Below are 24,021 nucleotides of genomic sequence, written 5' to 3'. Positions count from 1 at the left end.
CGGTCAATGCTTTTAATTTGTTACAGGGGCATTTATGCAATGAGCCTTTGGATATGTACAGTTATTTACACAACCAAGGGATTGGCATTTCACTTGCTCAGTTCTATATTTCATGGGCTGAAGAATATGAAGCCAGGGAAAACTTTAAGAAAGCAGATATGATATTTCAGGAAGGGATTCAACAAAAGGCTGAACCACTGGAGAGACTGCAGTCCCAGCACCGGTAAGTTGCTTCTCTGAAGCTTGTTTAAACTCTTTAAAACTAGTGGCTATAAATGGTCGTTTTTGCATCTAGTAAAGTGCTCTCCATGGATTGGCAGGTTTAGTCAGTTACTACTCAGTTTTTTAAAAGGCATATTTAACTTTTTAAATTTAACGTACAGTAAAATTCATTCTATTGTGTACAGTTTATAAGTGTTCACAAATGCAAAGAGACACATAACCATTACAATGATCATGACGGAGACTAGTTCCATCACGCCATAGAATTCTAGAATGTTATCCCTTTGTGATCAACACCTATTCTCCCAGCCTCTGGCAACAACTGACCTATTCTCTAACCCCTATAGTTTTGCCTTTTCCGTAATGTTATAAATGGAACGATACAATGTGTAGCCTTTTGAGTCTGGCTTCTTTCATTTAGCATAATGCATTTGAGGTATGAGTTCTTTATATATTCTGAATACAAGTCTTTTGCCAAATGAGTGATTTGTAAACTTTTTCTCAGCTTAAGTCTGGTCTATTCATTTTCTTTTTGTTTACTTTTTTTTTTTTTTTTTTGGTCTATTCATTTTCTAATCAATGTTTTTTATAGAATAAAAGTTCATAATTTTGAAGAAATCTAAAATCAATTGTTTCTTATGGATGATTTTGGTATATTTGAGAATTTTGTCTCGGCAAAGGTCACAAAGATTTTCTCCATTGTTTTCATCTTGAAGTTTTATAGTTTCACTTTTCATACTTAGATCTGTGATCCATTTGGGGTTAATTTTTGTAGAGGGTTTGGGCCAAGGTTCTTTTTTTGTGGATGAGCCTCTACTTGTTCCTATGCCACTTGTTGAAAAGACTTTCTCCATTAAATTGCCTTTGCACATTTGTCAGAATTCAGTTTCAGTTTGATCGTTTTTGTGTAGGTTTATTTCTGTTACTCTGTTTTGTTCTACTGATCTGTGTATTCATTAGTGTATACCATACTGTCTAGATTACTGTAGCTTATAGTAAGTCTGGAAATCAGGTAATGTGAATTCTCTAACTTTGTTCTTTTTATCTCCAAATTCCTTTGCTTATAATGTCTTGATTTTTCTTTGAGTTTATATAAGATTTTTTTCTTTAACATTGGTTTTTAGCAGTTTGATTGTGATGTGTCCAAATGTGATTACTTTTGCATTTAATCAGTTTGGGGTTTAATGGGCTTTTTGAATTTGTAAATGCATACCTTTCACAAAATCTGAAAAGTTTTCAGGCATGATTTTTAAAATATTTTTCTGCACCTATATCTCTTTCTTCTTCTAGGACTTAAGTTACACATATTAGACCTTTTGATATTGTTCTACAGGTCCCTGAAGCTCAGTTCCTGTTTTAAAAAATTTTAAACCTTTCTTCTTTCTGTTTTTCAGAGTGGCCAATTGTTATTGATTTGTCTTCAGGTTTGTTTACTCTCTTGTCAGCTCTCTTCATTTTGAAATTGAGTCCATCCAGTAAATTTTTTATTTTAGATTTTGTGTTTTTCAGGTCTAAAATTTCCATTTGATTTTTTTTTAAGATTTTATTTATTTATTTTTAGAGAGAGGGGAAAGGAAGGAGAAAGAGAGAGAGAAATATCAATGCGTGGTTGCCCCTCACACGCCCCCCACCAGGGTGACCTGGCCCTGCAACCCGGCATGTACCCTGACTGGGGATGAACTGGCAACCCTTTGTTTTACAGGCCCACGCTCAATCTACTGAGCTACACCAGCTAGGGCCCATTTGATTCTTCTTATATGTTCTTTGTCTCTGCTAAAAACTTTTACCTTTCTATTCATTTCAGATATTTCTACCTTTATCTCATGGAGCATAGTTATAAAGCTGCTTTAAAATCTGTGGAAACTTTCACACCTCGGTCAGCTTGATGTTGGTCTCTCTCGGTTATCTTTTCCTTTGAGAGTTAGTCACATTCTCCTGGCTCTTTGTGTGTCACGTTATTTTGGATTATATCCTGGACATTTATACTGATAGTATGTTATTAGATTCTGGATCCTGTTGGTTGATTTTCTGTGTAGAATGTTGATGATTTTGTTTCAGTAGGTAACCAACTTCACATGTTACAAGTTCTTTCTCATTTTATGTGGGTAGTGCTTTCAGTGTCAGTTCAGTTTTGAAGACCTTTGGGTTTATCCTCTGTGTGTTGCTCAGGGGTTATTCTGGAACTTGGGCAGTGGTTGAATTATTGCTCAGTTCTCATGTCCTCTTCTGTGCTGCCTTGGTTCTGCCCTGTGCATGCATAGTTTAGGAGTGAGTCCAGGGTTTGTGCCAATTCATGTGCAGAATTAGGAGATCCTCTTCTCCAACTCAACCTCTCCCATCTATCTCCCATACCCATTGGCCCTCAGAGTTCCCTTTCCCAGTCCTTTGACCAGAAAGATGAGATTTCTCTAGGAATTTTTGTTTTCCACACCACCATTGCAACAATTGAAAACCACAGGAGAGCCCTGGCTGGTGTGGAGCATCATCCAGTAATTGGCTGGTGAAAGGTTGCAGGTTCAATTCCTGGTCAGGACACATACCTAGGTGGTGGGTTTGAGCCCCAGCCCAGGTGTGTTTGGGAGGCAGCCAGTTGATGCTTCTCTCTCCCTTCTCCTCTCTCTAAAAGCAAGGAAAAAAATGTCCTTGGGTGAGGATCAAAAAATAACAACAACAACAAAAAACCCACAAGAAAAAATAGAAGGGGAAAAAAAGAGGAACAACCCTGTATGGGTTGTTCTTCAAGTTTGACTCCTCTCCACAGTCCACTTGCTTTTGTTTACTTTTCAGAGCTGTTCTTTTGTATTATCTCTAGAGATTTTAATTCTAATCAGTGGGAGGGGGGCGTCTATCATGGGCTTACTCCATGTTGGCCAGCACTTGTAGTTTATTTTTTGTTTGTTTGTTTTTACCCTTTTGGTAATACTTAAACTTTGGCAGCACAAGCTTAGTCTTCAAACTTCTACTAGCTTTGCTTAAATGAAATGTTATGTTGGATGCAACTTTATTTCACAAGATTCTGGAAAAATGGTGAGTTGGCAGGGTGTGGTCTATGGAGAGAGAAAGAGGCACATAAAGACAGTGATAAAATAATGTAGCAAGAAGTTAACAATTGATAAATCTACATGAAAGGAATTTGGGTGCTTATTTACCTTTATCAACTCTTTTACAAATTTAAAAAGTTTTATAATTAAACTCTGATATTAATACATTCTGTAATCATAGTCACTCTGACCTTTTTTTTTTTTTTTTAAGATTTTATTTATTTATTTTTAAAGAAGGGAAGGGATAGAAAGAGAGGGAGAGAAACATCAGTGTCTGGTTGCCTTTCACACACCCCACTGGGGTGACCTGGCCCTGCAACCTAGGCATGTGCCCTAGACTGGGAATCGAACTGGTGACCCTTTGGTTCACAGGCTCACACTCAGCCCACCGAGCCATACCAGCTGGGGCTTAGTCACACTGATCTTATCTTCAGACCAACCTAATGGTGATCTTCAGAGTGTTTTTAATTGGTTACACTTGGACATTCAGAGTGGAAGCTTAAGTGTGCTAGCCAAAACCTCTGATCCCAAGGTAATTTTCTTTATTCCTGATAAAATAAACACTGTATTTGGGCTATTTCTGTATATTTCTTCCCCTATTCTACCCTTCTCCCTCTTTTTTAACAAATTAGAAATTTTAATCTGGTGAGTCTTTTCCTTTAGACAATTCCAAGCTCGAGTGACTCGGCAAACTCTGTTGGCACTTGAGAAAGAAGAGGAAGAAGTTTTTGGATCCGCTGTGCCACAACGAAGTACACTGGCAGAACTTAAAAGCAAAGGGAAAAAGACAGCAAGGGCTCCAATCAGCCGTATAGGAGGTGCTCTCAAGGGTAAGTTTGTTAAATGTTACTATGAGAAATTCTTAGTCTCAAATTATGTAAAGAGATAATGTTTAAATATGTATGTAGGCGTTATCATAGTTTTCTGAGTACTAGGTAGCAAAAAGGAGAGCCGAGATTACAATGTGCATAAAAGCCAAAATGTGTCAACAATTTTGTGTCTTAATTAAGAAAAACCTAATATAGGAAGCACCAAGAGTTTCTGTTTAAGTGTTGTTAGTTGAAAATAGATGTATATTGTCAAAATAAAGTTTACATCTACCAAAAATCTCAGAGACTGTATTAACATGATATTCAGTCTTTGGGGGCCAGAAATTGGGCCATCTTTATACACCTAAAGATGTACAACAATAAGCTTTTTGCACAGGCTGGTATGGCTCAGTGGATTGAGTGCCAGCCTGTGAATCAAAAGGTCGCTAGTTTGATTCCAGTCAGGGCCCAAGTCTGGGTTGTGGGCCAGGTCCCCAGTAGGGGGCACACGGGAGGCAACCACACATTGATGTTTCTCTCCCTTTCTTTCTCCCTCACTTCCCCTGTCTTTAAAAATAAATAAAATCTTTAAAAAAAAATTCTTATTCCTTCCTTGGTATTAACTTACCAATATTTAGAATGTTTCTTGGAGATCCTAGAATTAGAGTATGAAGGAGTATATGGTCCTAAAGAACAATGCATTCAGATAATGATGAACCTTGATTGTAATAAACAGCCCCACAACAGAGGACAGCCCTAATAAATGGGCTAATTTTAGTTTTCTTTTCTAGATTTAGTACATCGCAGCTAATTTCCATTGATAGAAAATTTTAAACTGAAAAATTAAGATTTGGTCTCCTCTCTGATAAAACTAGACATTTTTAGTCTCTGATAAAACTATACATTGTTAGAATGATGACTGAAGAAAGACGTAGTATTTGGGGTCTTTTTTTGTATCTTTGAATAAAAGATTGTAGAAGAGGGAAAGAAGAGAGAATAGAAGTAACACACAATGGATTAAAAAGTTACTAATTACTTTAAAAAAAATCTCTTTGATTCCATGGTAGTAGAAGTAACCTTATCTGGCATCTGTATTTTTCTCCTAGCTCCAAACCAGAACAGAGGACTCCAAAATCCATTTCCTCAACCAGTGCAAAGTAATTCTAGAATTAGTGTTTTTGATGAAAATGCTGATGAGGCTTCTGTAGCAGAGCTGTCTAAGCCCACAATCCAGCCATGGACAGCACCCCCTGCACCCAGGGCCAAAGAAAATGAGCTGCAAGCAGGCCCTTGGAATACAGGCAGGCCTTTGGAACACAGGGTAAGGACTCTTAGGTCCCACGTATTTGCCAACATAACAAAAACTTCAGATTTAGGGTAAGAGGAGTATTTTTAGCACCTTTAAAAAAAATCCTCTTGAATAATTAGGTATGGTCTGCATATGTTGTGTCAGAATGTAAAACTATGGTAATTTTAGTTTTCTTCTTCATCACCAGCCTCGTGGCAATACAGCTTCTGTGACAGCCGTACCCTCTGTGCTTCCCAGTTTTACTCCATATGTGGAAGAGACTGCACAACAGCCTGTTATGTGAGTTTGATTCCCAGATTTTCTGAGGTGGGAATTATTAAGTGTGGATAGAGGCATTTATCCCAGTTCCCAAAGGCATTTTCTTTGTGGTTATGAAAGTAACCAGATAAAGTTTTGTGTTTTTTTTTAGGTCTGTATTCCTTTGAGTATGTTAGGACTAAAAGACCATTTGGCAATATTCTAATTAAGGAATAAACTTAATAGGTTTATATTTACATTTCTGTTAGTCAAAGATAATCATTGTGATTTAAGTGAGATGTTCTACCTTTGTTATTGACGGGAGTTAGAAGTTATGATAGTTTTTCCTCTGAGCCTGCTCTTCTCTTCCAGATGTCTTTTTCGTTTTCTTCCTAGTTCTTAGCATTTCTTTTCATAAGAGTGTGATGGGTGATGACTAGATAATCAGGCAGTCGGAGATTTAGTCTAGTATATAACATTGTGGGATTCTAATACTGATCGTATTATGTATCCCAGTGCAAGTTTCCTCATAACTAATCTGTAGCCCTCCGTTATATGCTAGGTAGTATAGCAATGTAAAAATACACAAGATTTAACACAGAATTTCTGTCTGTTAAGAACTAAACACAAGGAAGGTTATTTTTAAGAAAATCATATAAGCCCTTACAAATGATTGCCTGAAGAAATTGATAGTACACACTTACAGATGTTTAATTTTCTTAATGTTTAAAATCACTTTGTAGAAATAATTACATGAGAGTAAATATGGTACAGAAAATGTTCAACTTTATTTACATTTCAACTCTTTTCCATGGCAGTCTTATTTGACCTTTCTGTAACTTTTTTCTTTAGTTTGTGCTTTTCTTAATGTGTTACAGGGACTTTTCATAGATGAAGAAAACCAGCTAAAATCTGTAATAGGAGTTGCAAATACTTTCCCCTATTTTGTCCTTTATCTTTTGACATCACATAGCAGCAACCATTATATTGGGTTGGCCAAAAAGTCCATATGGTTTTTTCCGTAAAATAAAAGACATATTTTTCATTTTCACGAATAACTATTGGTTTGGATATTTTGAGTATATTAACTATCTCCCATGTGGTATAATGTTCATTGTTCTCAGTTAATATCTTGATTTGATCACTATCAACTTCATCTGGACTACCCGACCGTGATCATCATCCAGTGAAAAGTCTCTAGCACGAAGTTTCGCAAACCACTTTTGATACATTTGATCAGTCATAGTACCTTCTCCATATACTGCACAAATCGTTTTTTGCATTTCGGTTGCATTTGTACCTTTCTTGAAATAATAAAGCATAATATCCCAGGACCCAGATGCCCTTGGGTGAAATAAAATCATGGGCTGAAGCAGCATTGTATTTCATAGAGAAAAATGAAAGGTGAGACCAATTTAGGGAGCACCTGCAGGCAGCACAGAGACCAGATGGCCCCCAGATGGGTGAGAGAATGGAGGGGTAGAAGGCATACATATTCAGGGTGAGTCCTAGCAAAGTAGGGGAAGATGAGAGGAAAAACTCCTCCCAAAAGAACACTGGTCCCTGAATTTAGGTCCTTTGCAGAACCCCATAGGAAAGACCCTTCCTTACACACACAGGTATCATAGTGCTCTCTTTTGGAGGCAAAATCAGAAAGACCCAGCAGCACAGGCCTCAGTTCATCACACGCAGCTTTCCCTGCCCCTCCCCAACCTGCACTTAGAGGAGGGGCCAAATGAAGACCCACTGGGCCCCTCCCCAAGTGTTTCCAATAGAGAGAAAAATAAAAAACAAACACAAACCTAGGGAAAACTTCAATAAGAACCTTAATCATGAAAAAAGTCCAAATAGTCTATTTTTTGCCTTCTGACAAGGTTTCCTATCCGGTTTGGACATTACTGTTTCATTTTTTAAAAATAAAGATACCCATTAACCCTCCTCTGCAAAAGTTACAGCCCATCCCACACACCCCAAACCAGGCATTGCTCTTTTAACACAAGGTAAACTTAGAATTTTGTGCAACCTCACAGCCTCCAACAACCAATTGAAACTCAGTCTGCAGAGGAGGGGATAGCAGAGGGCATAGAACCTCTTACCCTGCTCACCTCCTATCACAGAGGCCCCATCCACCTGGACAGCAGGGAGGCCTACCAAGGGCCCTGCCCCTTCATAAGGAAAAGACAAGTCAAAAAGGAAGTGCCTTCTTCCCCAGCTCCACCATCAGCCTAGTGCCCTGGGCTGGGGCTCTGCTGGGCTCATGAGGTCTCATGACCTCAAGTTACTAGTGTATACCAGCTGGTCTTCTCCTGGACCATGTCCAGCTCTCGCAGGCAGATGTGCGCCTAGTCAAGAAGAACATTCCCAGCATCCTTGCTCACTCAACACACTCAGCTGAAGCTCTCGCTGCTAGAGGTCTCCCTTGAAGATCCCATCATGCACCATACACCAGCATTTCATTGTAGTGACCTGGGATTGTTTCCCAGGTCGCTTTTGTTTTCTTCTTAGTGGTTTTCTGAAGGTCAGGAAGGAGATACATCTTCACATAGGGGTCAGGGTCATTCCTATCCTGTAGCAGTTGCAAGCCCCACACATGCATCATCGTGATGACAAGTTTGTTATTTTTGAAGGAGGTGTACAGCTTCACCTTCCCAATGTGGTGGTGCTGGTTCTTGCAGCCTTTTCATCCCAGGGCAGGGGTGGAAGAAGGTATATACTAAATCACACTTTTCACCTCCAGAATAGCGTGGATCAAATGCCTCTTTATGGTTTCTGTGTCTCTGTCATTTTTTGCTGGGATTACTGCAGCCTGACTAATCTTCCTACTCTTACCTCAGCCCATTCATTCTTTATGCTGTCACAGCTGCAGTACAAATCTGGTCATGTCACTTCCTGATCAGAGTCCTTTGCCAGCTCCCCATAACCTGTGGGATGAAACCTTAGCTCCTTAACATAAATTATAAGGCCATTTATGATTTGGCCTCTGCTGATATCTTCAGTTTTCTTACACTATACTGTCTGCAAGTTCCTGAACTTGTCAAGAGTAGCCACTCTTTGGACATTTGGGTTGTTTCTTTCTACCTTTTGGCTATTATGAATAATGCTTCTGTGAACATTTTTGTGTAGACATTTTTGTGAAGACATGTTTTCATTTCTTTTGGGTATATGAGTATAGTTAGAATGGAGTTGCAGAGTTGTATAGTAACTCCATGCTTAACATTTTGAGGAAGTATTAAACTGTTTTCCAAAGAGGCTGCTCCATTTTACATTTCTACAAGGCCATAAGGAGGATTCTGATTTCTCCACATCCTTACCAACAGTTCTTGTTTTAAAAAAATTTTATGTATTTATTTTTAGAGGGGAAGGGAAGGAGAAAGGGAGAGAAATATCAGTGTGTGGTTGCCTCTCATACACCCCAACTGGGGACCTGGCCTGCAACTGAGGCATGTGCCCTGACTGGGAATTTAACCAGCAACCCTTTGGTTTGCAGGCCAGTGCTCAGTCCATTGAGCCACACCAGCCAGGATTTTTTGTCTTCTTATTGTTGAGTTGTAAGAGTTCATATATTCTGGATAAAAGTCCCTTCTTTTGTTTCTTGTGCTTTTGGGTGTCGTAGCTAAGAAGGCTTTGCCTAACCCAAAGTCATGAAGGTTTACTCATGTTTTCTTCCAAGACTTTTATAGTTTTAGCTCTTACATGTCTGTGATACTTTTTTAGCTAATGGTTGTATATGGTATAAGGGAGGAGTCCAACCTCCTTCTTCCGCATGTAGGTACTAGTTGTTCCAACACTATTTGTTGAAAAAACTTCTTTCCCCATTGAATAGTCTTGATATCCTGTTGAAAAGCAATTGACTGTAATATATAGGTTTATTTCTGGACTCTTAATTCTATTTCATTAATCTATATATCTGTCCTTATGCCAATACCAAGGAGTCTTGATTACTGTGGATTTATGGTAACTTTTGAAATCTAGAAGTATGAGTCCTCCAACTTTGTTCTTTTTAAAGATTGTTTTAACCATGTAGTTCCCTTATGAATTTTAGCATTAGCTTGTCAATGTCTGTAAAATTGCCAACTGGGATTTTCATACAGATTGTGTTGAATCTGTACATCAATTTAATGAATCTTGATAATGTAATTGAAAGCATATCAGATCTTCTGATACATGAACATGGGATATCTTTCCAATTATATCTTCTTTTTTTTTAATTAAAATTTTTTTTAATTTATTGATTTTAAAGAGAAAAATATCGATTTTGTTCTATTTATGCGTTCATTGGTTGATTCCTTTTTAAAAAAAAATATGCTAGGGACTATGCTGCCTCTTTTTTTTTTTTTTTTTAAGGTTTTATTTATTTACTTTTGTGCACGAGAATGGGAAAGAGAGGGAGAGAAACATCAATCTGTGAGAGATACATCAACTGGTTACCTCTCACACTCTCCCAACTGAGGATCTGGCTAGCAACCCAGGCATTTCCCTGACCAGCAACCTTTTGGTTTGCAGGCCGGCACTCAATCCACTGAGCCATACCAGCCAGGGCAATTGACCCTATCATTAACATCTTGCATTAGTGTGGTATATTTGTTATGAATTAACAATCCCATATTGATAAATTATTATTAAAGTTCATAGTTTACATTAGGGTTCACTCTAACGTGTTTTACAAATCTATGGGTTTTGACAAATGAATCTCATGTGTCCATTATTACAGTATCATACAGAATATTTTCACTGACCTACAAACTCCTACCTTATTTATCCATTGCTCTCCTGAATCCCTAGCAACCACTAATCTTTATATTGTCTTTTTAGTTTTGCTTTTTAAAAAAGTTATTCTGAAGTATTTTATTCTTTTTGATGCTGTTATAAATAGAATTGTTTCCTTAATGTCATTTTCAGATTGTTCATTGAAGGTATATGAAATACAGTTGATTTTTATATAGTACTTACTTGATTACTTTTTAGTTCTAATAGTTTTTAGAGTAGATTGTTAGGATTTTCTATATATAAGATTACATCATTTGCAAATAGAGATCACTTTACTTTTTCTCTTTCTCATTTGGATGCCTTTTATTTATTTTTCTTGCCTCATTGCCTTGGCTAGAACTTCCAGTACAATGTTAAATAGAAGTGGCAAGAATGGACATTCTTACAGTGTTTCTGATCTTACCTGGGGAAACATTCAGTCTCTTTATCATTAAGTATGATGTTTACATAGGTTTTTCATAGGTTCTTTATCAACTTAAGCAATTTGAGGAAGCATTTTAAGCATGTAGCTACTTGGACCCTACCTTTAAAGACTCTGGTTCGGTGGACCTGGGGAAAGGACCAAGTATCTTTAGTTACAAGAAGGTATGTAATAATATAAAAGGTGCCTTGGCTGGTGTGGCTCAGTGGATTGAGTGCCGGCCTGCGAACCAAAGGGTCGCCGGTTCCATTTCCAGTCAGAGCGCATGCCTGGGTTGTGGGCCAGGTCCCTGGTAGGGGGCACACGAGAAGCAACCACACACTGATGTTTTCCCCTTTCTCCTTCCCTTCCCCTCTGTCTAAAAATAAATAAATAAAATCCTTTTTTAAAAAAAGTTTTTTGTTTTTTTTTTTAAAGAATATAAAAGGTATATAAGTCATTCTGATCCATAGCCAGGATTAAGAACATCTACTTTATCCTGATTGAGGTACTTGATGCTTTATTCTTTTCAATCCTATATTATCTCTCTCATTCTTCTTCAGCTGAGAACCTTGAATTTTCATATCATCAGTTCCTTAAATGCTGTATTCCTAACTCTAATTCTTTTGGGTGCTAAAACGTGGGAAATGGACTATATTGTGTAGGTTAATTTCCATTTACATACTGGGTTTGATTAAGAAATTGTATTATGATATTTTTCTCCTATAAGGAATATAAGTTATTTGGTGATCCTAACTTATGGTTAATGTCCATCCTCATCATAACAGAATAGTACTTAGAACATAATTGTCAATGATTCATGTAGATTATTTTTAGGCTCTTTTCTCAACCTCACATGTTTTTGTTTTTTTAAATCAATCATATATGGTGTTGCTGCTGACATTATCCCCGTGTGTTATCAAAATGTGTAAAAAACAATTCATTTGGTCTGTATGGTGAATTATTTTGCTTCTTTTAGGACACCATGTAAAATCGAACCCAGTATAAACCATATTCTAAGCACAAGAAAGCCTGGAAAGGAGGAAGGTGATCTCCTGCAAAGAGTTCAAAGCCATCAGCAAGTATCTGAGGAGAAGAAAGAGAAGATGATGTACTGCAAGGAAAAGATTTATGCAGGAGTAGGAGAGTTCTCCTTTGAAGAGATCCGGGCTGAAGTTTTCCGGAAGAAATTGAAAGAGAAAAGGGAAGGTATGAGTATTGATCTAGTTCAAATTTGTCAAAATAACTTAGCTGTAGGAAGATTGAGTTAATAAGTCTGAGGAAAATTGCCCCATCGTTTGTATGTTTATGTGATACTTCTATGGTTTATACTGTTTCTATTTAAGCTGAATTCCCATTGCTACTTTCCATGGAGACCCCTGGGTAGAAAAACTAAACAACTAAGTCTGTGTTCAAAAAAAAAGGAGGAGAAGCTCTCAACTGTAGAAACAATTCATACTCACTAATGCAATAGGCAGATAGCTATGACCCCTGACATGCATACCTGTACATGCCATGCCTCCCCATTAAGTAATTTACTCATAGTGCTTGAAATATTTCACTTGACTTTTGATACTCTACCTGGAATTTCCCCAGTGCTTATTTAGGTTAACATACCCAGTCACACTGCAATCACTTAGATGATACTTATTTGTTTGTTTGTTTTTTAAAGACATTATCTTCTTTTTAAGTTAAGGAAAGTTTCACTGTAAATTGAGGATTTGGAATTTTGGGAAAATGAGAAGCAGTTCTGTTCTGGGGCCTGGAGTACTTGGAGCAAGATGTAGTGCAGAATGGGCTGAAAACTATTGAAGTTTAGTATTTGGAGCTTAAGGCATTAGAAGATGAGGGAGAGTACAGAAAAGAAGGTGGGGCAGGGTCCAAAAATAAATTTCATCCATTTAGATGTTTTGACTAGGATCTATACCAGAAAGAAGAAATGTTTCTACACTGATATCAGCAATAATCTGCTAACGTAACTCAAGTCACTTAACAGGATATGGCATATAAGGTCTGTCCATAAGGTATCCAGCCATGTAATATGAAAAAAAATACACATTTATTGAAGAAGATACAAGATACAAGAAACATTGTACATAGGACAGTGACACCTCAGGCCCCTTCAAACTGTGCACCTTGGGACGTCACACAGTTCTCCCAATTGCCACCAGCTTTCCCGTTGTATTTTCATGAACCTCATTGATGGTCTGAAATCTCCCTTTCAAAGGTGATTTTAGTTTAAGGAAAAGCCAGAAGTCTCAGGGCACCAAATCTGGGCTGTAGAGGGCCTGAGTCACCTTGGTGATTTGATGTTTCACGAAAAAACTTTGCACAAGACATGATACACGAGTGGGCATATTGTTGTGATGAAGGTGCCAGTCACCAGTTGCCCACAGCTGCGGCCTTCTGAATGATCCAAATAGTTTTCTCGGAGGAATGTTCAAGTTTAATGCAAAATTTGGTGCAGACTTGTTGCTCTACTCGCTCAATCATTTTGAATGCAATAGGCACACTGTACACATGGCTCACTTAACAGCATCTACTGCCCCCAGTGACTAGTACAGTGAAGTCAATGTTCACGCATGTGCATTCTCCTTGGCTGCCAGGTTACATTGATGTTGCACAAACCGTTCTTGTTATATTAACAATGGCTGGACTTCTTCTGGACCGACCTTGTACGTAAGGCTAGGTGGGAAACTTAACAATTACTTATAATTTACTTAAGGAAAAAATCATTTCTGAGTTCCAGGTGACAAGTTAGAAGCAAACTTCTATAAAGCAGACTGTTATTAGTAAGTTTGGAATTGCCTTCATTTGTTATATCAACTAGTGCCTTCCAAGATTGACAAAGGAAAAGTTGAGCAAGGCTTTTAAAAATAGGAACTACCCAGGGCCCTGGCCAGGTAGTTCAGTAGGCTTGAGTGTCATCCCCATATGCCAAGATTGCAGGTTCAACCTCCCACTCAAGGCCCACATAAGAATCAACCAATGAATGCATAAATAAGTGGAACAGTAAGTCGATGTCTTTCTCTTTCTGTCTCTGTCTCTCTCTGTCTCTCTTTCTCTCTCCACCCCCTTTCCTTTCATTTGTTTTTCTTTAAAATCAATAAATAGAAAAATATTTTTAAATGAGAACCACCATAACAAAGAATTAGGCTAGGAAGATAGCCAAAAATGAGCTGGGGAAGGAACTTGGGTACTTAGATTAAAAAAACTAGTGTTTCCTTCAACCTGAGTGTCCATCAATAGATGAATGGATAAAGAAAATGGAATATTTTTCAGCCACAAAAAAGAATGAAATCTTGCCATTTGCAACAACATGGATGGAGCCTGAGGGCATTTTGCTAAGTGAAATAAGATGGAGAAAGACAAATACTGTATGATCTCACATGTGGAATCTTAAAACAAGCAAACTCAGATACAGAGAATAGTTAGATGGTTATCAGAAGTGGGGGATGGAAGAAAGTAGGCAAACTGAATGAAAGGAGTCAGAAGATACAAACTTCCAGTTATACAATAAGTCATGGGGATATAATGAACAGCATGGTGACTATAATTAATGGTGTGTTGCATATTTGAAAATTGCTAAAAGAGTAAATCTTAAAAGTTCTTATCACAAGAAAGAAATTTTCTTGCAACTGTATGATGACAGATGGTACCTAGACTTATTGTGGTGATCACTTTGCAGTATATACAAATATAGAATAATTATGTTTTATACCGGAAACTAACACTGTATGTCAACTATACCTCAAAGTTTTAAATAAAAGAAAACAGCATTTAAAAAAAAAAAAAGAAGACTACTGTTTTTTCTTAAGGGAAAGATCTAGCTTACATCAGGTATATAGTTGTAAGATGAAAGTACATTTTATTCTCAGCAAGCCAAAGAGGGACCTGTATTAGGGTTAGATGGGATTTGAATAGATAAAAAGACCTCTTTGGATTTTTTTAATACTATTTCCTAAGCTGGTCTCTGAATCTAGTTCATGAACATGTAATTTCCCTGCTGTGTATAGTTTGCATTCTTATAAATCCTCATGCCTTTAATAAAGTGGTTTCTTGTTACTATTAAAAACTGCCTTAAAAGGCTCTTGCTGATTACTTACTACCAGGTAGGAATACTAGACATAAGGAAGCCATTGGCAGAGCCTGGAGAGAAATAAGGTGGTTCTCTCTTTCCATTGCTACTTCAAAATCATCTTTTCTCTCCTCTTTCAAAACCTTTTGTGTCCTTCATTTGTTTTTCCCCCCTACCTCCTGAGCCTTCTAGTGTTCTCACTTCAGACTTTTTCGTCACTCCCCATTATTCATTGACTAAGCACCTAGCTCTGTATCTTCCTTTCCACCCCCATACCATCCAATGCTATATGGCTCCTCAATTTTCTGGCCACAATACCTGTGATCTCTTCCTCAGCCCTAGTGACTGCCTCCTCCCATGGTCTTATTGTTGACTTTATCACCCAATAACTTTTGAAGTTTCTTTCTTTCTTTTTTTTTTAAATCAGTTTATCATTTGGGTGCATTGAAGTCATTATTTCTCATTAACACATTAACCCTTCAGATAATGATAAGATTTAATTAAAACTTCTTTTATAGAAAATTCTATTTATTCAGGTAATATTTGACATTAAATACTGTACTTTAAATATTTTTAACATTTACTATATGTAACATTTGAGTGTTATTTTTAAAATTATTTTTATTTATTTTTTTAAGTCATGTTTATTCTATTACAGTTGTCTCAATTTTTCTGCCTTTGCCCTCCTCCACCCATCCCACCCTTCATCCCCGCTCCCACAGTCAGTTCCCACATTGTTGTCCATGTCCATGGGTCATTCATACATGTTCTTTGTCTAGTCCCTTCTTCTTTCCACCATTGTCCTCATTCCCCATCCCCGCTGGTCACTTTTAATCTTCTCTGTGTTTCCGTGCCTGTGGTTTATTTTGTTTGTTAGTTTATTTTGTTGAGTAGAGTCCACTTATAGGTGAGATCATATGGTATTTGTCTTTCACCAACTGGCTTATTTCCCTTAGCATAATATTCTTCAGTTCAATCCATGTTGTTGCAAAAGGTAGGCATTCCTTCTTTCTTTTTTTTTTTTAAATGCAGATTGATTTTATTTATTTTTTTAAATGTCAAAATCCATTATAAAATATTAAAAAAATTAAATCCATTATAAAGTCTCAACAATTAAAACAAGATGACACCAACACAGAAATAATCAAGTAGATCAATGAAATAAAATGAGCATTCTAGAAACAAATGTAAATATCTGTCTAACAATGTAATATATGATTAAACTGATATTTCATATCAGTGGGGAATATAAGGGTTATTCAACAAATAAAGTGCATGGACCACTATTACTTGAAATAAAATAAATATATTATAAAAAAATAGATACACATTATACAAAAAATATTCTGGTGAGTTAAAAATCAATGTGTAAAAATCTAAAGAGTTTTAGGAGAAAATACAAACTAATATTTTTCTTACCCTGAAGTAAAATATTCAAACCCAGAAGCTATAAACTATTGACAAAATAACTATATTAAACATTTAAGACTACACATTAACATACATATAAAAAAAGTTAAAGGACAAGTAATAGACTAGGAAAGTATTTGCCACACATCTAATGAAGAGTTAATAGTTTTTGGGGGGTTTTTTAGGGAAAGAAATTCTACAAACATTTAATCAAAAAATGGATAAAGAATACCAAAAAGTCATTTAAAGCTTTTTTAAACATAACAGAAATAGGCAAGAAATATACAAAAATAGGTTTAGTTTCAACAAATAAAAAAGGAACAATTAAAATAACACATCATTGTCACAGTCAGATTAATAAGTATGAAAAATATTGGTAATATCAAGAATTGGTGACTGAAAGGAACTGGGTATTCATAGACTCTTTTTCTTCACCTTTTTAAAGCAGTCCCTTTAGCATATCTTGCAGTGCTGGTTTGGTGGAGGTGTATACTTTTTGCCTTCTTTTGTCTGGGAAACTCCTTATTTCTCCTTCCATTTTAATTGAGAGCCTTGCTGGGTAGAGCAGTCTTTAATTGCAGGCCTTTGCTTTTCATGACTTGGAATATTTCTTGCCATTCCCTTCTGGTTTGTAGTGTTTCTGTTCAGAAATCAGCTGCTGGCCATATCGGAGCTCCTTTATATGTTACTACCTCTTTTTCCCTTGCTGCCTTTAGGATTCTCTGTTTGTCTATGATATTTGCCATTTTATTGATGATGTGTCTTGGAGCGGGCCTCATTGGGTTCCTCTTGAATGGGACCCTCTATGCTTCCTGAATTTGTGTGACTTTTTCTCTCCTCCAATTAGGGAAGTTTTTCCATCATTACTTTTCCAGACAGGTTCTCTATCCCCACTCCTCCTCTTCTCCTTCTGGTATCACTATTATACGGATATTATTACGTTTCAGGTTGTCCTGAATTTCCCTTAGTGCCTCTTCATTCTCTTTGAGTCTTTTTTCATTTCCTTGCTCTTCCTGGGATCTTTTTTCTACTTTATCCTTTAGCTCTCTGGTTCGATCCTCTGCTTCATCTAGTCTGCTTTTGATTCCTTCTACTGTGTTCTTCTGTTCAGAAATTGTATTCTTCATTTCCTCTTGCCTCTTATTGATAGTTTCTATGTCCCTTTTTATGCTGATATAGTTTGCAGTAATTTCCTTGTAGTTTCCCTGTACTTTTTTGTAATTCTCTGTGAGCTCACTGAGTTCATGGAGCTTCCTTAGAACTGTTGGTTTGAACTCAACATCTGATAGTTTAATTGCATCTACTTCATTTATTTCTCTTTCTGGTGATTCCTCCTTTACCTTCGACTGGGAGGTGTTTCTTTGTATTCCCATCATTTGCGAGACTTCTTTTTGCTTCTGCTTCTTAAATTGATCTGTCTTGATTTCCTGATTTTGTGGTGTGAACTTCTATGGTAGGAGGCCGCTGTTTTTTTCTTTCTGGATCTGCCTCTGATGATGTCAGATGTTGCCCCTGTGTTGAGGTTTCTTTTCTTTGACTGCCACCTTCTCTTCTAGCTTACTTGCTTTAGGACTCCACTCCTAGAATTCTTTAGCCTCTTTGAGATGACTAATCCATCCCTACCAGTTTTATTTTTTACTATTCATTTTCATCCTTATGCCCTTATTTCCTTTCTTCCCATTCAGAGTCAATGGTCCATCATTATCATCACTCCCTTGTAAACATTTTTTACCTGTGTAACCCTCTATCTCTATATTGCATTCACCTGGAAAAACTTCAACCCTGGTTAAATTAACCTATCTGCTCACAGTTTGTGTCTGCATCCAAGTAGTTAAAATATAGCTGGAGAAAAATGCAACTATGTGTACAGGTCTCACTTTAAATTCCTGACCACAGATTTCAAATTGGTATTTACCAGTGCTTAGCAGTCTGACTGAAAATTCCTCATAGGTGAATTTCTGCTGAACAACTAACTTAGTTTTCTTCATATTTTCAAATCTTCTATATCACTCATCCTCCTTAGCTGATCTTGCTTCATACTTCGCTGGGAAAGTAGAAGGAATATAATGGTAACTCCGTTTTCTTTTACCACATCTTCCATATCTATAATTCATATCTATGCACTCTTAACATTCTTTCTGTTAAAATTAACATTCTTCTGTTCTTATCAAAAGATTGGCTCTTTTTTCTTCCCCTTCTGGCATTTTTTTCCTAAATCATTCTTACCATTAATACAAAGATACTTTTAATATCTCCAGTTCTTTTTATTTTTTTAATGTCCTCCCTTATCCTCATTCTTCTTCAGCTACTACCCCATTTTTTTCCTTTCACAGCAAAATTTCTTGGGAATTGTAATCATCTTCACTGCCTATTACTTCCTCAAGTATCTCTCTGTTCCAGTGACATAGTTTGATCATGGCCATTAGAAAACTACCTTTAGCCAAATCCACAGGCTTGTTCTGTCCTGATCTTGGCTTCATTTGGTACAGTTGATGAAATACTTATTTATGAAATCCTTCTCTTTGCTTCTTTGTTGATTTATATTAACTTAGTTTCCTTTACTGCTATTCTCATTTAGGACCTCTTCCTGAGGCCCAAGATATAGTTCTGGAATATTCCAATTATCTTTTCTTTCTACAGCTATCTTTAGGTAATGAACTAAATACTATTTATAAGCTGTGGACTCCCAGATTTATATTTCCACTCTTGACATTTCACCTGAACTCCTGACTCGTCTATTGGCTATGGCTAATAAAAATTTTAAACTCAGCATAGCGAAAACTGAATTATTGATTTCTGTCACAAACCACACCACAACACATGCATGCACCAGCAGGCTTCCCCATCCCAATAAAAGGAATCACTGTGCACCCTGGTTCCTTAAGCCAAAAAAATCCAGAAGTCATTTTTTATCACTATTGTATTACTATTCCCCACAACTAGCGAATAAGCCCATCAACTTTACCACCCCGAAATTTTCCAGATCTTTCATTTATCATCATTCCCAGTATTACCTAAATCCAAACCACAATCTTTTATCTAGACTACTGCATCTAGACTTTCAACACTCTTTCTGGCTTTAGCACAATCTGTTTTCCTCATAGTAAATGATCTTTTTAAAAAAATCAGATCATGTCACTTCTTTACTTAAAATTCTCCAGTGTTTTTCATTGCCTTAGAATGTAATGTAAACTCTTTACCCCCATACAACTTGGCCTCTGCCTACCTCTCCAACCTCATCTTTTACTTTTCTCCTTCTTACTCGGCTGCGTACCATGCTGGCCTTCATTTGGATTTTTGAACACAATGATCTTGTGCCTGCATTAGGGCCTTAGTGCCAGCTAGTCCCTTGGCCTATGGTCTTTCCCTAGATCTGTATATGACTTGCCCCTGGTCATTCAGGTTACAGCTTTATAATGCCTCTTTCTTAGAATAATCTCTTAACACTGGTCTTAAACAACCCCTGACCTCCATCCATCTCCCTACCCAGTCACACACGCTCATATCACCTATTTTACTTTATTTTTAACACTGATTTTTCGTGTGTGTGTGTGTGTGTGTGTGTGTGTGTGTGTGTGTGGTGTGTGCCTCCCCCAAATTGAATGTTAGCATCACATGACCAAGGACTTTGTATTATGCACCACTGAAACGTTAATGCTCAGAGTTGCTTGGCATGTATTACATACTCTATTTTTTATTCATTGAATAAATAAGAGGCCTCAAGGTGAGGATTCTGTACCACTTATTATATCATTCTCATCTGTATTGAGCTACAAAGACAGTTTTTGACATAATAAATTGCTATGAGAGTAAATGCCTCAGCCAACTTTATTGTTTCTAGCTGAGCTACTGACCAGTGCAGAGAAGAGAGCAGAAATGCAGAAACAAATTGAAGAGATGGAGAAGAAGCTGAAAGAAATTCAAACTACTCAGCAAGAAAGAACGGGTGATCAGGTTATTTCTCTCTTTTTTTTTTTAATACATAGAACTAAAGTTTATTGAAACAAATTTAAGCTGTGTGAAAGCATAGATACTAAAAGTCCTCTCATCCACCATTTTGAGTTTTCTGTGGTTTCTTAACTATTAATTAATATCAGCAAAATTGAACAGGAAAGTAATTTAACAGATGACTTCGAATGGAATTTGTGGTATGTGATATAGTTTATTGATTTCTTAGTTATATCCTGAACCATTGTTTTGTTACCTCTAACTTTAGCTCTTTATTCTAGGCATTTTCCATTAAAATGGGGTTAACTAAAGAAATTCAGTATATGGTTGGCACTGCTCAGTTGATCACAACAATACCAGTTTATAGTAGAAATACAAATTATTGGAAAGGACTTTTGGGGAACAGACATTTTATCTTATTAGTAGGTATCCAGGGGAAAAGTATGAAAAACCTGTTTTTGGAACTAAAGATTGAAAATAGGTAACATTTTTCTAGGTGGGGGGATAAATTGATTTTGTTTATTTAATGCACATAGCAAGAAGAAAAGATGCCTACAAAGGAGACAACTGACCTGCAAATTGCCTCTGAGTCTCAGAAAATACCAGGAATGACTCTGTCCAATTCTATTTGCCCAGTAAACTCTTGTGTCAGGTAGGAAGGACCACGTTAATGGAAAGGATGGTGCTTATGGGAGGGCATTTAGAACCAACCTTTGACTCTCTAGTGGCCTGAAGTCTCCTTGATTTCTGTAATATCAAGATATGATTTTTGTAAGTCTCTGTCACAACATAAACTTTGATGCTGATGAAGGAGGCTAAGGTACTGACTTTTTCCATTAAGAAAAATACATGTTTTTTATAGAAGCAATCAAATTCAATAATTCTTTAAAAGACAAAACCTGTCCTAAATGAGGTGGCTCAGTGGGCTGGGTGTCTTACCGCAAGCTGAGGGGTCACCAGTTTGATTCCCAGTCAGGGAACCTATGTGGGTTGCAGTCCAGGTCCCCAGTTGCGCATGTGCAAGAGGCAACGAATCAATATTTCTCTCACCCATTGGTGTTTCTCTCCCTCTTTCTCCTTCCCTTCTCCTCTCTCTAAAAATAAACACTTAAAATCTTTTTTAAGAAAAGGCAAAACCACCCATGTCTGCCACCAAGAGATGACTACTATTAACATTGGTATATCTCTCCTTATGTATTCTATCTTTGTTTTGTTTTACAAAAATGAGAGTTTACCATTTTGTAATCTACTTTTACTGTTAATGTAATTTAACATCTATTATCAAAAATACAAAAAAAAAAAAATTGTCCGCAACAATTTTAATGACTGAAGGTTCCATCTTATTTAAAAATTTGGATTTACAATACTAGAATATTTCCTGTATCTTAGAGTGAAGATTATATTTAATAAAAAGCCTCTTGGACTTTTAAGAATGAAGTAATTCTGTGGGTACTAAGCATATATTTTAAAACAAATTTCTTTACAGGGAAACTTCACTTGCAGAAAACATTTGGCAAGAACAACCTCATTCTAATGGTGAGTTGTGTTTAACAATGTCATGAAGACCTTGCTGATGACCCATGCATTATGTAACAAGTAGGAAATATGTTTCTTCTTTACTGTGAAGTGAGTTGAAAGAAGGCAAAGAGGGGGATTAAGGTTATTACTGTATCTTTGAATCATGGAATTCAGTTATAAGCATATGATTCAAGATAAGATAGACATTTGAAAGAGTATTTTTATAAGATTCCTAGTGTTTTGAAATATTTGTTTAAATGTAAATTAAAATTTATACTAACTACCAAATAATATGCTCTTTAGTTAGTATGCACTAAGCTAAGCACTAGAAAGTGGTTTTTGGAACAAAGAAAAAACTTAAAACTAAGGTTATTTTATATTCAAGTTTGTTCTCTTTTCCATTTAGAAACATGTTAAAGTGATAAAAATATTAATATCCACCATAAGTAGTTTAAAAAAAACATTAAATTGAATCCAATTAAATCTCTAATTCTAACCACCGAATTGTAGGAAACAAAAGCATGGAGGAACAGGTTAAACAACACAGAAGGATGTGATTGGCAAAAATCATTTAGCATTATGGGGCAAACAACCCAGTTTCTTCAATAAAAAATTACTTTAAAAGAATTCTATTGAATAAAAGCTATGTAAGAGACATTTTAACCAGTCAGAATACATGAATTTTCTCTACATTCCTCGTTCAAACGTTCTAAAAAATTTTCATAAAATATGAAACTTGGCTGCCTGGATATTTGATATTTAGAAATTTTTAATCCTGTAGGTATGATCATGTTTTGAGATTATGCTTTTTAAAAAGAGCCTCTTTATAGCAGTACTTACTGAAATATTTATAGATGAAATTATATAAAGTCTTGGATTTGCATCAGAATAATCTGGAGTTGGGTTGAGTTTGGAGAGTAGTGGTAGTGATGAGGAATAAAGGTAAGCAAGATCATCCATATTTAGATAGTTATTATGAAATGATCTCTACTTTTATATATTTGAAATTTGTTATAAAAAGCAAACACGTTGCCCTTCTGCTTTCAAACAATGCAAAATATTAATTGATCTAGTTGTCTTGGACAATAGAGCATGTACTCTTAAAAGTATAAATCTAGTCTTTTTTCTATAGGTTCCAGTATACCTTTCTCCATTTTTGATGAATTTCTTCTTTCAGAAAAAAAGAATATCAGGTTTGAGTTTTTTGTTTTGTTTTGACATTTAAAAGTTTTCTATTTTTATAAATGAGAGGTTGCTATTATCTATGTTAACAGAAAAAAAATTGTTAAATGGAATGTGTCTTTTTCCAGTCCTCCTGCAGATTCCTCACGGGCTTTAGTCCAGCGAAGACCCCTTGCAGTTCTCAAAACTTTAGACAGCATCACCTCAAATGAGGACGTATCTCCAGATGTTTGTGTAAGGAGGAGCAGTATTCCTAAATTTATTTAAATGGACTAGTGGGTTGTTTCATTCAATTCTCAAAATAGTTTAGGGTTCAAATGAATATTATTGACTTAAAAAAAGCACATGAAAAGATGCTCAACATCATTAGTCATCAGAGAATGGAAATCAAAACTACAGCAAGATACTACTTCACAGACACTAGGATGGCTATAGTCAAAAAGACAGAATATAGCAAGTGTTGGTGAGGATATTAGAAATTAGAACCCTTATACACTGCTTATAGGAATGTAAAATGGTGCAGCAACTTTGGAAAACAGTGGTAGTTCCTCAAAATGTTAAACATAGATTGACTATGGAACCAGAAATTCCCTCCTAGGTTTATATCCAAGAGAATTAAAAACACGTTCACAGAAATAACTTGTACATGAATATTCATAGCATTAATTCATAATAGTCAAAAAGTGGGAGCAGCCCAATCTCCATCAGCTGATGCATGGATAAATACAATGTTGTATATCCATACAATGAAATATTATTCAGGCATAAAATTGAAAGAGGTGCTGATGCATCTTACAACATGGATAAACCTTGAAAACACTTTGCTAAGTGAATGAAACTAAACACCAAAGACCACATATTATATGATTCCATTTACATAAAATGTCCAGAGTAGGCAAATCCATAAAAACAAAAACTAGATTAGGGATTTCTATGGGGTTAGAGATTATAGGAGTTAGAAAGTGACTGCTAATATGGATTTTTTGGGGAGCGTGGTGAATACATTCTGGAGTTAGTTAGTGGTGATGATTGTACAACCTTGTAAATGTGCTAAAAACCACTGAAATACTTTCAAAAGGTGAAATTTTTGGTATGTAATT

At 36.3% G+C, this 24,021-nt stretch overlaps 1 protein-coding gene across 1 annotated transcript in view; it reads left to right on the top strand.

The window, feature by feature from the left end:
- The window catches only part of BUB1B (BUB1 mitotic checkpoint serine/threonine kinase B), a 59,155-nt gene that overhangs the window by 17,264 nt on the left and 17,870 nt on the right, over positions 1 to 24,021 (top strand). Inside the window, exons 5-14 of the mRNA XM_054564054.1 lie at positions 27 to 223; positions 3,927 to 4,093; positions 5,179 to 5,393; positions 5,569 to 5,660; positions 11,765 to 11,994; positions 20,115 to 20,227; positions 20,758 to 20,873; positions 21,708 to 21,757; positions 22,872 to 22,932; positions 23,050 to 23,155. Coding sequence (XP_054420029.1) covers positions 27 to 223; positions 3,927 to 4,093; positions 5,179 to 5,393; positions 5,569 to 5,660; positions 11,765 to 11,994; positions 20,115 to 20,227; positions 20,758 to 20,873; positions 21,708 to 21,757; positions 22,872 to 22,932; positions 23,050 to 23,155 — 1,347 coding nt within the window. The remainder of the gene's footprint in view (positions 1 to 26; positions 224 to 3,926; positions 4,094 to 5,178; positions 5,394 to 5,568; positions 5,661 to 11,764; positions 11,995 to 20,114; positions 20,228 to 20,757; positions 20,874 to 21,707; positions 21,758 to 22,871; positions 22,933 to 23,049; positions 23,156 to 24,021) is intronic.

Source organism: Pteronotus mesoamericanus, unplaced genomic scaffold, assembly GCF_021234165.1.
Source record: "Pteronotus mesoamericanus isolate MK-2021 breed Mesoamerican mustached bat unplaced genomic scaffold, CSHL_Meso_final contig_164, whole genome shotgun sequence".
NCBI lineage: Eukaryota > Metazoa > Chordata > Mammalia > Chiroptera > Mormoopidae > Pteronotus > Pteronotus mesoamericanus.
The sequence above is the reverse complement of the archived record's forward strand: the minus strand, read 5'-3'. Positions and strand labels throughout refer to the sequence as shown.